The sequence below is a fragment of the Tyto alba genome, unplaced genomic scaffold, assembly GCF_018691265.1.
Source record: "Tyto alba isolate M040663 unplaced genomic scaffold, T.alba_DEE_v4.0 Super-Scaffold_48, whole genome shotgun sequence".
Taxonomy (NCBI): Eukaryota; Metazoa; Chordata; class Aves; order Strigiformes; family Tytonidae; genus Tyto; species Tyto alba.
Genome location: NW_024881324.1, coordinates 12,682,222 through 12,697,956, shown reverse-complemented (window position 1 = coordinate 12,697,956; position 15,735 = coordinate 12,682,222). Strand labels below are relative to the sequence as shown.

Sequence of the window (15,735 nt, the reverse complement as noted above, 5' to 3'; positions counted from 1 at the left end):
GTTGATATTTTGCTTCTAGTTCTGACATAATTGTTTTTTTAAAAAAGCAGTCCACACAAACAAAGCAGCAGAGCAAACCAAGTAATTGAGCTGACATCCTTGAAAACCATTAACAAGTGCCAGTTTTAAAAAAACCTTCTTTACCTCACTCAGAAAGGTGGGAGGAGGGAAAGATTACTATTTTAAGATGGTTAGGATCTGACATTGTTATCTTCACTGGAAGCTGCACATCAGTGGAGGAGCCTATCGGGGACAGAAGGAGCTGTGCTGTGGTGGGGACTTTGCACCACCATATCCGTGTGTGCCATGTGCACATGGAGAGGCTGCAGAATCACTCCCCAGTAAATCTGCCTGTAGGAATCAGACAGGATCTCAAAGAGGCCATGAGGCCTTTGGCAAGTCATCCTTGTGGAAACGCTGTCACTGGCACCTCATAGCAGGTTTGGCAAAGTACCAAGCCTCTGGTATTCTCACTTTTCTGAAGCCCTAACATGCAACGTTCCATTTGGTCTTCCAAACAAAGGTCCCTTTTCCATGCAAAACCACAAGACACGCTAATATACTTGTTGCTTGACAGGAGGGATGGAGTACCTGTAGCTGCTGCTTCTGAGGATTATGCAAGGTCCTTTCCACCCAGAGCCCATGCATGTTCCACACAGCTACTCCCACACAGTAAGAGAGAGAAGTCACTGCACTATCTTGCTCACCTGTGAGGAAAAGGTGCTCTAGGGTATTGCCTGCATCCCTTAGACATAACAGAGCTACCATGGAAGGGATATCCTAGAAGTCAGGATAATTCGCAGATGTTATAAACAGTAAGTACAAGAGAACTGCTTCTGACAGATGAGCAGGGTTCTGTGCTCACTAACAGCTACATAAATCCTGAACCCACGAGGAAGCCTGGGAAGATGGGCAGAGCCCTCAAGAACACAGTGAGCAGTTTCCAGTGTTGTCTTTGAAGAGAGGACAAGTTCCCTAATCTTCTGAAACACAAACTGAAATGCAAATGGAAGAGCAAGGGAATTATTACTTCTGACAGGAGCTTGTGGAGCTGAATTGTAATCACACATCTAGACACCTGACAGCACCAGCCACACTAGTCTCATACACACACATCTGTTGTCTTGACACTAGAGAGCTGTAAAGCTGAGTAACTTTGGCATTACATGCTAAGGTTGCTGACAAAATAATCCTTACATAGGTCTATCAATATTGTAGGGAAGTCCTCTCGGGATGGCTTGACCATTTGAATTTTTTCTACATATTGAGCACACATTTCTGGCTGCAGTGGGAAAGTAGGGCCAACTTTGGCTCATAGTTGGGATATTGGTAATGTCAGCTCTTTCTTAGAAGGGATAACACGCAGTGATGATTTAATTCTCTGGGTTAGAGTCTCTGAGGAAGAAGATTCAATGTTATCCAAAGACTCTACCAAAAGCCTGCAAACATCTGGCAGAACACTCTCTGCAGGGTCTCTGGTGCTAACCCAACCCACAGAGAGGCAGGAGGGTGTTTGGGTGCATGTCAGGACCAGGAGCCATGTACAGAAGATAAACTCTTTATATGCTGACAGGGGGGTGCTTCTGCCAGCAGCGTCATCTGGCTCAGGATCTCTCCTGCTTTGATTTGCTCCAGGAGTTGGCAGCCTGAGCCACACTCCACAGCCAGTTCTTTGTGGTTGTCTCACTCCCCGATGCTCACGTGTGCTTTGGGTGTAGGAGGCCCTGGCCCCCACATGAGGACGTTTCACAGCTCTGTGAAAGACAAAGTTGTTGCATGACATCATGCTGTTGGGATGTTCCTGTCTGCTCACGGAAATGGGAAAATCCAGCCTGAGCACTCATAAAGCCTGGAGGTTGCTGCACTGTTACTACCAAGCACAGGGTGAATTTTTTTATAGGCTTCTTTTGCAGCTTAGAAGAGATCAGGCACTGAACAGGAGCTGTTGGCTGTCCTGCTTTCAAGGCAGGAGAGAATTCAGAGTGACCCTCTTTCATGGGCCTCCAACTCTCTGCGTTTCAATGCTAGGTACTGAGCTATGATACTGCCAGAAGACATTATTTTTGCAGAAACCTCCCTTGTACAGAAGGCTTAATAGCACAAATATATCTATGTCCCCTGCTGCATAGTACACAGGCCTGCAATTCTTTGATATGTCTTTCTTATCCTACCTTGGTTTCTGTAGTTATCTAAACTGGGCTCCTAAAGCTCCTGCTCACTTCATTTGCAACTCAACTCAGGTATACACCTTCTGGGGTTTCCAGGAACCCAGGAAAAGAGGGGTAAAATAGCTGCTGTTGTTATAGAAGGAGCACAGATCACCCTCAGTGCTGCATCACAAGGCTTTGAAAGTACATGAACATCAGTGAAGGCCAACATGGCAAAATGCATGATGACTGAAGCATGTGTGGATGTGGGCATGTATGGGATGCCCCCTGACACACACACACACACACACACACACACAGAGTTTACAGGAGCAAAAGGCAGAGTTCAGTGTGTGTTAAACCTTGTCAAAGTCTATTTATGCAGCAGCAAAAGAATAAGATATCTAAAACATAGAACTGTGGCCACACACACATGCATTTGAAGTGAGTTATTTTTAACATATGCCTTAGCTCCTTAGCATGTCAGCTCCGGGCCTGTCAGACACAGAGGCAAGCTGTGTTTAATTCTGGGTAAAACTGCCACACCAGAGAGGGATTTACAGCAATGGAGGGAGAGTGAGAGATAGGTACAGCAAGTTCAGCTGGCAAAACACGAACACTCCTCCAGTTACCCAACTCTGTTGCTGTTCCTTACAAGTGACTAACAGGGACCAGGGCTTGCTCAGACGATACTCTTCCTCCTCCTCCTCCTCGGTCCCTGGAAGCCCCTATCTCCATCTAGTTTAGTTTCTCCCTTAAACTGCAGCGAACATACGCATTGCTGAGTGTGTTAAACAGCTCCTAAATGCCACTGCGGAGTTAGTGCTGTGCTGTTAGCAGAGGGACCGACGGGTACCCTTGGGTAGGCCCTACACAAGTCAGTAGATGTTTTCCTTTCGGCAGGGAGGAGGGAAAACTTGCTGGCATGGGGATTAGAGCTATGGTGATCTTCAGAAAACATTTCCTCCCTGATGGAAGTAGGGTACCTCAGAAGAGAGGGAGATGAACAAAACCATTTCTCAATAGCCTTTTTAGGAACCCTCCTTAGAAGACAGCTTTTTAAAGGAGTCAAGGAATCTGTCTCCCTTTGAGACATACATTACACACAGTAAGGTTAACAATTTTCCTGTTAGGTTCATTTGTTTTACCTAGATATACTCTTTCATACAAAAGGTAAAGAATCTATTTTAGTGCCAGCCCTGGAAGTATAATAGTTGTGGCAGGTTGATAAATACATTTGAGCTAGAAGCCACAAGTACAGTAGCTGTGCAGCAGAGGTAAGCCTTATTGTAGCAAGCAGCCTGGGGACGGGTGTTAGCATACTGGGACTATGCCTTATTAATCACTACAGGTAATTACAACAAATGTCAGAAAATGGAAGAAGGGGGAAAGGGCAAGAAAAAAAAAAAAAAAAAGAGGAAAAAAAAAAAGAAAAAAAAATAAAGAAAAATAAAAGGAGAGATGTGTTAATAAAATCCCAAACAATCAAAACAAGCAAGGAGGAGAGAGAAATTTTTGTAAAAACTAGTAGTGTCTTTAAGCCACTGCTTTTATATCACATCTGGGTTCTTCCCACCCTCAAATTACATTGCCTGTAATTAAGTGCTGCATGCAAACTTAGAAATGTAGGAAACCCAAATATCTTGAAATAATTTTTTGCTTATGGCCCCAGCTATGAATCCTTAACATCTGACCACTCTGTCCCAGGAGCAAATGCTTCTAGTACTTTACAGTTGTAAAACACACATTGGAGTCACACACCTTAGCTATTAAAACCATTAAAAAATACAGCTAGATTTTATGTGCCACTTGATGATGCTGCAGCAGTGCAAAAGGAGAGCATAATAAAGATAAAGATTCCTTTGCATGAAATACTGTATTCACGGAGCATCTCAAGGGACTCCTTCCTCTCCACTCCTCCAGGGCCTGTCTGGGAGTTCCAGAGGGGAGGAAAAAAATACTCTAATGTCTTTGTTCAGAAAGTAGAGAGGCTTGTCATTTGCTAAGAGCTGGCAAATAGGTTTCTTCTCTGTCTGGACTCAATCTCTAGGAAATGTGTTCCACTGCTAATAAATTATTTGTTGTCCCCCAGAATGCGACTCCATGTTTAGATCACTGGGTGTTTCTGTATCTTTGATTTTTGTAGTTCTTTGTTAAACAAGGATATAGTGATTTAAAAACCTCTCAGCATTTGGTTACATACCAACACCAACAGAGTTTGCCCCCAGCACCAGTTAGTTGCTCTTGTATAAAGCTAAGAAAGCTCCATGGCTTCTGGCGTGGGTGTCTTGAATCGGACCCCTGGTTATTTAGTTGTACTCACATGCCCCTCTGACTAGAAGTGGGAATTTGATGACACCTAAATAAGCCACATGAGGTCAGCTCTAACATCTTTATGATCTTATCTGCTTTCTTGTGTTTATAACTATTCCTCTGAAGCAAGCCTGGGAAGAAAACAGGAGTAGTCAGTCTCTGCTCCCATCTCAGGCCAAAAGTCAATGATTTATAGAAGCCTGAGGAGTGCAAATGGGCGTGTGTGTGGGTGTCCACGCATGCACACATGTGGAAAGGTGATAGTAGTGTAGAGGACTGGGATTTATGATCATTCCAGAAGTATGCCAATGAATAAAACGTTCATAATAATATTTAGGGCTAGACCGATATATATAGATTTATGAAGCCATTTAAGGAAAATACAAATAGACAACAATTTATGAGGATATGGGCAAATACATCATTAGAGTAAGGATACACCATATAAGCTCATCAACCATTCTAGGATTTACAGCTATGTACAGGAAACTACTACTAAAAGCAAGATTGAAGGCCGTATAAGCCCATCTAATCATACCTCTGCTTTTCAAAGAAATCACTGCCAGTGCAGCAGTGACTGGAAACTGCAGCACTCATGCCAAACTGGCTGCCCCAGGTGCAGGAGCTCTGCTCAGCCAGGCTGAGCCCCACACCGAGGAAAGCTGAGAGTAGCACAAAGGATCCCCACCACCATGAAGGCAGTAGTCAGGAGAGATCAAGATGGGTGGAGGAGTCATTGGCTCCTCTGGGCTCCCTGGGGCTCCAAGAAAACTGAAATTGTTCCGGTTGTGGGGAACTGGATGCAAGCACAACATCTACGCTTCTCTTGTGGCTCTTTCATCTCAATCCCAGACCAATAAAATGAGTATTTCCCAAGGGGTGATGCTCACCTTTCCTCTCATTAAGGCCAGGAAGTGGGCTGCAAGGAAGGAAATATGTGGTGATGGAGCAGCTCCCAACCACAGGTACTGAGGCAAGGCTGCAGTCCAGCACAAGAACTGGAATAACATCCCATTACTCTATATAAGCGAGTATTTTTCCATGTGGATTTTTTGGCACATTCATTGTTTTCCATACTTTGGCAGACAAGTATGGTCCTAATTTAATGAAGCATTACGTGCAAAACTGAATTATAATAATTCACATGTTAGCGCTTCAGCCAGTTTCATCAATGATGACTCCATGGTAAACAGTCTGTTAAAGCAAAAAGGAATTTAATCATAAGGAACCACTGAAGAAGAATATCAGTAAAAGTGACTTTCAGGAGACTAGGGTGAATTATATATATATATTTACATATATATATATATATTTGCTTATACAATTTAACCCATGAATTCTAGGTTGTGTGTGAATGATCTTTAAATGAACTGTGGATTTTTAAAAATCGTTACTAAAGATTTTTCTGTGAGTGTTTCAGACCTAGTTTCACACAATGCAAGATGCATTTGTCCCAGGTATCCTTGATTCATTATCAATTAGAAGGAATAAGCAGTCTCTACTTGCTTTACTTGCTTCATTAATCATCATTTTAATGATGTAAAAGAAGCAAAAATAGGAGCAAAAAAGGAGAAGTAAAACTAAATTTTAGAGAATAAAGGAAATAGCATGGTTTTACACACGCAGAGGATCAAGTCATTACCACTGTCACATTTTTCAGGAGCAAAATTAGTCTTTAACAGACAAAAATTCTGTGATGGATTAATATCAGTGCTGGGAAATTTCCAGTGCTGGGTACTAATAATTTCTGAATAGATTTATATGGTGCTGTTGTATAAACAGCTCTCACTGTAGGCACAGCCCTGTAAAAAAGAGATGTTGAGTTTCCCAGCTCCAGCTGAATTCTCTGGAAGCCAAGGCCAGTCATCCCTCCCAAACGTATCTTTGTACCTTATGAGAAGAGCACCTTGAAACACCCAAAAGTTTCTACAGCTCGTGGACAGCCTGGTTCTGCTTGGGGTAACCTCCCCACCCTTGGAGATACTCCAAACCTGTCCCTGGGGCGAGGCACTGAGCAGCCAGAGCAAGCTGGACCTGCTTTGTGCAAGGGCTTGGACATGAGACCTCCGGAGGTGCCTCCAACACGGGGTTATTCTACAGTTCTGCTGCACCATTTCAAATCTACTGCTTGGGCACACAGAGAGCTCCTTGGAAAGGTCATTTTATCACCACCTGTCAGTATTTCTGCGTGTCCATCACTTTAATCTCTCGAACTCAGGACTTTCCTAGGAGGTATATCCCTTGTTGCAGTGCAAAAAGCTCCTCCCAGCTCAAGCTGCCTCTGCTGTACAGTTGTCTGAGCCAGTCCCTAGGTGTGGCTTCTGCCTGACAGTACTGAAGGGGAGGATCCACCTCTCCTGTCTCTGGTGATCTTAAAGGTAGAGCCTGGCCTATGGGGGAGAGTCAGTGGAGGAAGAAAAAAAACACCCAGAAGAGAGTTCATCCCATTTTAAGACAGCAGGGCTGAACTGCCCCCTGGAGGTACCTGCATCCCTCCTCTGCTCACAGAGGCACCCTAGGCGACAGATTTTGGACAGGGCTCTACTTTCCAGGCAGCTGGCATTACGAGAGGTGAATGCCCGCTCTTCAGGCAGATGAACAGAAAAATCCTGGATGAAAATGGCCACATCTCCCTGTGACAAAAGGTTTGAGAGCACAGCGCTGAAACCCTGAGCACGCAGTGCCCTTTCCTAAGTACAAGAAATCTTCTCGTTTCTCCCCTTCAGAGCATTAAACGTTGGACTTGCCACTAAAAGGAGAAGTAGCAAGAGTCAAGCAGATCATCTCTGAATAATTTCATTCTCCTTTGTGGACTGTTTTTGGTTTGCTTTCTGTTGCTAGCCTCTGAGAACAAAGTACTGTGTTTTCACCACGTGCATAAAGAGAAACATTTGTGAAGTACTGAGTATTAACCAGTTCCTAGAAGAGGAGCTGAAACATCTCCCAGTTGAATCTCTGTGAGCTAAATTCCTTGTAGCAAGAGGGCAGCGGTGATCAAAGAAGCAGACATTTAAAAAGTAGGGAAGGGAAATAGCATTGTATACTATCCTGTATTTACAGCACTTTCCTTCAGCTGATGGCCAGCTGCCACACATGGGACATCAGCATTACTGTTCCCATTTCACAGAAAGGACAGTAACAGTGAAGAATGGGGAGAGGAATTCAACCACAGACTCAGGTCTGACTCCAAAGTAATCATTCAGAGCTGAGTTTGTTGCAAAGTCTCCTCTGGCTCAGGCTACGTTTAACCCCCCATTCCTACCATGGCTGAGGATGAGGGGATTTTTATCCATGCTTAGAGATTCAAGGTACAAACCATGGACAGATATGTTAGGAAAGAGCAACAGGATAAGTGAATATATTCTCTTCAGTGGACTGTGAGACGTCAAAAGAAGTGTTAAATTTCTTCTTCCAATATAGAATAGCTGATTAAAACAAATGCAAACTGCACACAATGCAATAAAAAACAAATGTTCCGTTTTCCACTTCTTCTTGCTACAGCTGTTTGTTTTAAACATATAAAGATTAAGGGAACAGTCTTGAATTTAATTAAATCCCAAAAGAACTAATGATATTTATGCATATTAAATTTTTAAAGGCACTTGTGGCTGTTCAGCCAATCATTCACTGGACTGTCATAACATGCCTCCCAACCTTAATTTAAATTAGAAAGAAGAGACCCATGAAAAAAAATGTGCAGACAGTAACCTTTCCACTGCACATACGTTTAAGAGATAAACACCCATCTAGCTTTAAAAGGCAACAAATCTAATAAATGGCTACATCATCATAATTCAACAGTGGAAAAAAATCAATGTTACAAATTTTGGAACTGCATCTCTCAGGAAAGTAAATTAAAACATCAATTCAAACCTACTTTAAAGAGTTTATAAGGGGAACATTGACGTCTTAACACAGAAACTCCCAGACCACTCCAGGTGAAGCTGGGGCTTTCCCAGAGCTGTGAAGTAGGGAGCAGTGTTTGGTGGGGCCATCTCTGGAGCACAGCAGGAAGCCCCACCTTCCCCACAGGGGAACCCCTTCTCCAGCGAGGTCGTGCCCTTCCCTAGCCCCATACCTTCAATGCGCCAACAGGTACATTAGGACCTGGGTGTGTGACGAAGATCTCACAGTCAGAGGAAAAATGCTCGCTTGCTCTTTTTGCAGTAAATCAAGAAAGCCTCTGATGGGGCCCTGAGTAAGTCCCTGGTCTAAAGCTAGAATCTCTGAACCTTCTCCCTTGTTATTAAGTTGGCTGTAAATGCAGGCTGCAGAGGTGCAAGGCCTCCTATTCTTCCACCCTGAGTAATTTTCCCACCTTGTGTGCTCAAATATTTTTTTATCCCAGTTCACTCATAGTCATCTCTCCCACCTTAAACAATAGAGTCCTCCTTGATGCATCTCCTAAACACTAATAAAAGATGTTTCCTGTTCCAGCTACCTTTCAGCATTGCCATACAGCATTAACCAGAGATAACTGAATGCTCAATGAGGCACAGCTTCTTGCTAAACAGAAAGCCACAAATACTGCTCCTTCTTCTCTCACAAGCAATTCTGCTGTCTTTCTCAAGTAAGGATTCAGAACCTGTTTAGAAAAGCACTTCCTTGCCGTGGTTAAGCCTCTTTTTATGGTTTACCAGTAGTATCAGGAAAAGATCCAGCCATTAAGTACTGCTACGTTCTTTTTTATGATGGACTCTACAACCTTACTTTGCTGGTACGACACAGCCTTTGCCAGGCACTTACCTATCAAATACTCCAGCCAGAATTTGTCCGTCTCTGGGTTGTAGGGGCGGTTGAAGTCAACCTGGATTTGGAAGGGCTGTCCCCGACGCACTATCAGCTTGGGGCTGTAGTACTTGTCAGTGTTGTGCTGCTGCTTGTTGATCTCGTGGGGCTCCTTGAACATTTGAATGTCCACAACACGCAGGTAATCTGCAGAGACACATAAATGAACAGAGAGTGAAGGAGTCAGTAAGTTGGAGCATCAATATTGACTTCAACATCATTAGAAGCCCTGTCCTCCTCTTCCTCAACATGGCCTCATCGAGAAACATCATGCAACGGAGCATGCTGGAGCTGTTTGGGGCTTACATCCTCCTGGCTGAGCAGGGACTTATGGACTGAAACTTCTCTGTCCACCTGCCATTTTCACAGAGGCTGCAAGGCTTCTAGCAAGTGGTGAAAGCAATTGCAGAAAGAGCAGGTTGCTACGGGTGGAAAGCTGAATGTTCCCAAGCAGAGTTGGGCTCCATCTTTCCTTTGGCTTCAGCTTCCTACAAGCCTGGGCCTCACCGTCACAAATTTACCAGTAAAATCCGTGGGCCTTTGACAGCTGTGGCTTCATGTCTCTCTTCTTGCAGCCCTCCATTTGTAAAATACAAATTCACTGGGGTTTTGTGATGCTTAAATACATTAATGTTTGCAAAGCGTTACTACTATCAAGTGCTGGAGAGCCTGAGAGGCAGTTAATGATCTTGCATTCAGCTGAGAGCTTAGATTGTCTGTATTAAATAAGGTTTTGGTGTACTGTATGTGTCTAGACTCAGCTTCTCAGTACACCTCCACTGCTATTAGTGTCTTCTTATGAAAACTAAATATAACATTACAGTATGTAATTACAGCATAGAGTTACAGGCAAACAGCAGTAGGTATCTATAACATGCATGGGCAAAGCATTGCTTCCTTCAGATAAGGGCTGTCTAAAGGGTTATAGCCTATCACTGCGAGAAGTTAGTCTGCTCAGCTAATGACCAGTGTGGGGTGGCACTGGGATAACCAAAGGCACTTGCAGTCACCACGAGCTACATGACTACAATATACTGGGGATCTTCACAATGGGAGTCTTCTCACGCAACAAGCAACCACGTGAAAATGAACTGGATGTCATTCTTTTTACCCACATGCTTGGGCAGATAATCACAAAACCTCTGCCAGGAGGAGCATTACTGCTCACCACCAGGATAGAGACAGAAGAGTAAAGCTTGATTTGCAGCTTTCCACTTGTCTTTCCAGGTGCTGACAGTTAGAAACTAGCTAATTTCTGTGTTTTATACTGATGGTGACAGAGCCAAACTCATGGCTGGCAAAAAGAGGTGCACACTTACAGCAGCTGGTGGAGCTGTGTGTACTTGTGATGGTGTCTAATTTGGCCTGCTTCTGAGTGCACTCTGAGCAGGAATGATGTGTGCAGTGAATGAGTCGGATATTCAAGTCACTGAGGGCTGAAGGTGGGCCATGTCATAGAAGTTCAGGCAAAAGCTTTGCACACTGCTGTTCCCTGAAGGCAGGGAGTCACTGCATGGTGGTGGGCTCTGGAGAAGCATCAGAGCAGCTCCTCCAGGCTACAGCAGCATGTACATTAGCCCTGCCTTTCTGCAGGGATGTATTCCAGTCATCAGCAGAGCCCCGCAAGCAGCAACTCCCCTGGATAGGCACGGTCCTTCTCCTGCCCCAGCCAAGCCACCCAGCCTGGGCTCTGGGTAATGGGTTACAGGAGAGGGGGAAATAAGGAGCAGGTCCTGTTCCTGCATTGTCACCATCAGCTGCATAGCCCTGTCCTTTGGGAAACAGAAGGAAAGGAAACTGCCCCGGGACAAAGCAAGATGAAGATCCTTTCATGGGAACCCCCTGGACAACTGAACTCAAAACCATCTGCCTCCTGCTAACCCTAATCCATGGAAAGGCTGGGATACCCTGTTCAATCCTGAGGCAGGCTTAAAATCCCATGGCAATGTTATTGTTATTCTCTGCTCAATTCACCAGACTTCTGGACTAACTTCTGTAGATCCTCACTGGCTTTAGCACTGGCTGAAGTTAGAGATGTTTTTGTGTGAAATATTAAATGCGTTTTGCTCAGAAATCATTCTCATTGCCCCTCCGTGAAGTGGGGTATGTCTTTGCCTCCCTCCCTGCAAAATTTATCAAAGCTCAACCACAATGATGAACAAAGCTCACAGTTAAATTACACAATGCAGGAATTTTCTGGAGGGGGGTGAAGTGGGGGCAGGGGAGAGTCTCTCCAGTTATCTCTCCCAACCCCTCCCAGGATGAAAGCACTGCATGTAAAAGCTGCATATCTTGGGGCTCTGTGAGGGGTGAAGCTATCAGTATGTTTGTCTTGGCTTCTCTCTCCTTCCAAGGAGGCATAAACATGAAGTTGAAGGTTTGTGTTTACATCTCATGTTCTGAAATAAGAGGCAGTCGTGACCCTGCCCTTCCTTCACATGTCAGCCCCCTTCAAGGAACTGCAAAGCTAAACCATCCTGGGCCATCAGTTCAGCATTTCCTTCATTTTATCTCAGGACTTTACGTGTCTCCTATCAAAACACAGCCATATGCATCTGCAAAAACCCCATTTCACTTTCACTCTTAGTGTTAAAATGTATATTGGATTTGCCAGATTGAGATAACCTGTGACCAAACCTGTGTTAATTACAGCAATAGCAATTAAGGAGGACAAAACATGAGCAGGGTAATGGGATGAGCTAACACCATCACCAGGGTGGGATCAAAAGGAAGGCTCTAGGCGATGCGCATGTCACTGCTCATCAGTTTGGGAGGGATGGATGGTCATCAGGCCACCTTTGAAGCCAGGTCTATTCCATGGTTTGCCCCTAACCTGGTCTGCTGTTTAATGCAAGCAAGTTTGCTGCACCAGAGGCAGCAGTCTGATGCTTTCTGAAAGCTTTTGCAATGTTGAGCTTGCATGGAAATAAATGAACACAAGCTTGAGCTGTTTTTCGAATAACAAGAATAGCTTTCAAACATCAGGTTTTCTGGAAGGAGTGGAGAGAAAGGGCTCTGGATTACAAACCGAATAGCGAGTTTCCAAAGGAGGTACCTGTCACTCTGCTAACAGGGAAAGCACGATTCCCTGGCGAGCCACCAAACGTTGCAAAGGAGGGTGCGTGGGGAGCTTGCAGACCGTGAGGCCGCGGGGCTGCGTCCTCCCACCGAGCGGCTGTAAACGCCAGGCCCACTCGCAGCACATTGGGGCGAGATGAGCTGGCTAGGAAGAGCCAGGGGGGAGGACACAGCACGGGCGTGTTCACGGAGACTCAGGCTTCTTGCTGAAGAAGCACTCGGGGGCTGCGTGTCCTCCTCACTGAGCATCTCCTCCCGCAAACAAGCCGGGCTCCGGCAGCAGGCAGCCCACTGGCCGGGCTGGGGAGGCAGCCGTCCCTGGCAGCCTCTGCCGCTCGCTCCGGCTGTGATTCAGCGGAGTAGAAGTGGGTGTCAGCAGAGAGCTAGTCAAGCATAGGGTTTTACCTCATCCTAGAGTAGTAGCTAAAATAGGTCAAATGAATCACACCCTAAAAATGCCTGTTTCTCTCTGTTGCCTGTCAAGGGAAACGAGGGTGACTAGCTCAGCTGTAGACACCTACACTGTGCAGATCAAGGGCAGGACTCAGTTAAATTTAGGTATCTAAATGATGTGAGCCTGGTATGTAACCTCTTATTACGGCTAGTTGGTGGCTGGTTGCTGCAGCCAGTGGAGCTGAGAGAAGGGTAGAGATCACCCTGGCAGTGACATCCACTGCCTCAGCGGACAGCCTGCGCCCTCACCTCCACTCGCTGCATGGCTCTGTGTTGACTGTGAACTGACACAGGTGAAGACACTGACATTTAGATGTTTATAGCAGGTGTCCAAGCCTACCCCAAAGGCTAGAAAACACCTCGGTTGTAGCAGCAGAGATAAAGATGTTTGTGTGCTTTTTTCAGTATGTTATGGCAACGAAATGTGGGAACAACTACAAAAAAATTCGGACAGCCCCGAAGTGTAGAGGTGTGCAGAAGGGGAAGGAGGTGGCACAAGCAGTCCTCTGCAAGGATGTGCTTGTAGCTGCTGGAGCCCCCTCCTACCCTGCTGCTCCTGCTCTGCCTGCAGCCTCTCACTTTATGCCCCAAGCATGACACTGAGTGCTCTGGGCAGGCTCAGCTCCTGAACACAAGCCCCAGTCTGAGCTCCACTGGGCTATAAACCTCTCACGTGGTCTGACAGGTGATTTAAGCATCCTACCCCAAAAGAGTGTCCAGGGAACACATTTACATCAGCTGGTATCCCAGGCTTAGATCACAGCTGATGTGCACTGAAACAGGAACGCTGCTGCAGTCCCTTCCCATGAGGTCACCCCTTGCGTGTTGCTGCTACAAGGATTGCAGAGCTGAACTGCACAGCAGAGCTGATCCAGCTGTACAAAAAGAGCTTTGCTGCTATACATACATTTATTTTTCATCCACACCAGTCCTGTAGCCAGTTTATCCTATGGCCACACAAACTCTTGCTTTGGACAAGGGCTGTTTTTCTTACCAGCAGCATCACCTTAAGCACACGTTGGCTGCTTCAACTCACCTGATCTCACATTCCTGTTTCCATTACGTTTCTGAAAAGCAAGAGGCTCCCACCCACCAGCACTGCACTTTATTCAGAGCCTGATGTGAAGCATATCAAAAAGCATTAGGAATCTTTCTCCTGGTACTGGTGGGCTTTAGCTACAGGCTGGATTCCTTCTAAGATATCCCACACTCTTACACATCTCCAGCTTCCCTGAGCATACTGGGTTTGAAATGATGTCTAGTCAGGACCTGTATTGCATTACATTTGACAATCTAAACACACATACTTGCCCCAGAGCTACACGGTTGTTTGAAAAGGTTCAAGCAAAATTTCTACAGTCTTAACATGTCAGTTAGTTTGCTCAGGCATTTTTTAAAATAAATGCTTTTTAAAGAAATATGTGTATTAAAATGAGGAGGACGTTTTGTTAAGGCATATGACTAGGATTACAGAAATAATGCTTTGCAATAAAAATTTGAACTTCTCACTTAAAACCTCTTTTCCTGTTTCCCAATGTGTAAAATGCAATAATTAATGCTTGTGCACATTTTTAAAGCACTCTTTCAACCCTGGATGAAAAGTCCCATACAAACATTAAGTATTATTACATCTGGCTACCCTGAGCTGCCACGTTCAACAAGTTCCACTGTTCATTTCAAATAAGCCAAAAAATTAATGTCATTTGGTTGATGACAGGAGCCAATCCTGATCTCCTTTAAACCAAATCTTACCTATTTTTTTTTTTTCAGGTTCGCTCCAAAGAGTTGGCACTGAGAATATGGTTTGATTTGCCCATCCCCTACCATGATATTGCTTTGTCTCCCCATCCAAACAATTGAAACACTTTTCACAGGAAAATAATTAAAAATATGGGGATTCCTTTCAGTTTCACATTCATTTTTCTGAATGACCTAAATACCTAGTAAAAGGCTTCCCTGCCAGTCAGCTTTTTGCAGTAGTTTCAGTCAGTTTAAGGCTGTACAAACCAGAAGGGCTATTAAGAGGGCAGGCTCCTCCTGCCCCCTTCACCCCAGTGCTGTCACAGCCATGCCTGAAGTCAGCAGGTCCTAAAGTGACTCTGTGATTGTGATGAAGCTGGGAAAACCCACTATTGCCTTTTTTTAACCACTCCCTCAGTTCATGCTGAAAATTTGTCACTCAGTTTCTCCACTCCCCACTTTCCCTATCCATAAAATGTGGAAACATTTCCATGCACATGGGTGTTTTTACTAAGTTTTCTCATGAGCAGCAATAAAACCTATCTGAGATCAAAACATGTAAGGGAAAAAGAGGTTTGGTTTTAATTCACAGACCTGGGCAGAGGTGAGTATGGAAGATGTAAAAATAAACTCATGACTTAATTGTACACTGTACCTTTTGGATTAAATCCCCTAGGTAGCAATCCAAATGCCTCCATCTCAGGGACCTCATTTTCTTCCTCATTAGAGTTGTTTAATGGGAGGGCTCTTCTCCCATTCAGAGGAGGTTTCTTCTCCTCGTTGGTGCTCGTTGTTTCAGACATCCTGTATTAAAAATATTGTAATATCAAGAAAGAAATAAAGATGTAAGGAAAAAGCAAACAAGAGCCAGCATGACACATGTAAGATGGGAGAAACCAAAAGCAGTGTGGGGTGCCAGTGAGCTACACATGTTTAGACTCACATAAATAAAAAACTGTGAGGCAGAAAACATCAGTCTAATGATGGAATACAGCTCTCTAAGGATTGGAAGGCATTTTGTGTTTGTCAAAACACACAAATAAGAGAAGAAGGGTGACAGGAGAAGGAGAGGGAAGCCTAACACAGAAATGTTTGCCTAGGAGAAGCAGGGCATTAAAAGTATTAAGGAGTTCCAGGTAAAAGAACTGGAAAATCATTCTCTCCCATCCTCCAAAACAGTATTACTGAATACAAAATAGTAAAAATAGCAAATTAT

General features: G+C 44.6%; 1 protein-coding gene across 2 annotated transcripts in view; it reads right to left on the bottom strand.

Annotated features, from left to right (window-relative positions):
* Positions 1-15,735, bottom strand: part of F13A1 (coagulation factor XIII A chain) — a 63,839-nt gene that overhangs the window by 43,582 nt on the left and 4,522 nt on the right. For both annotated transcript variants that reach the window (XM_042806937.1, XM_042806936.1), the window contains exons 2-3: positions 15,175-15,323; positions 9,207-9,395 (exon numbers count right to left, since the gene is read on the bottom strand). In XM_042806937.1, coding sequence (XP_042662871.1) covers positions 9,207-9,395; positions 15,175-15,322 — 337 coding nt within the window. In that variant the 5' untranslated portion in view covers position 15,323. The remainder of the gene's footprint in view (positions 1-9,206; positions 9,396-15,174; positions 15,324-15,735) is intronic.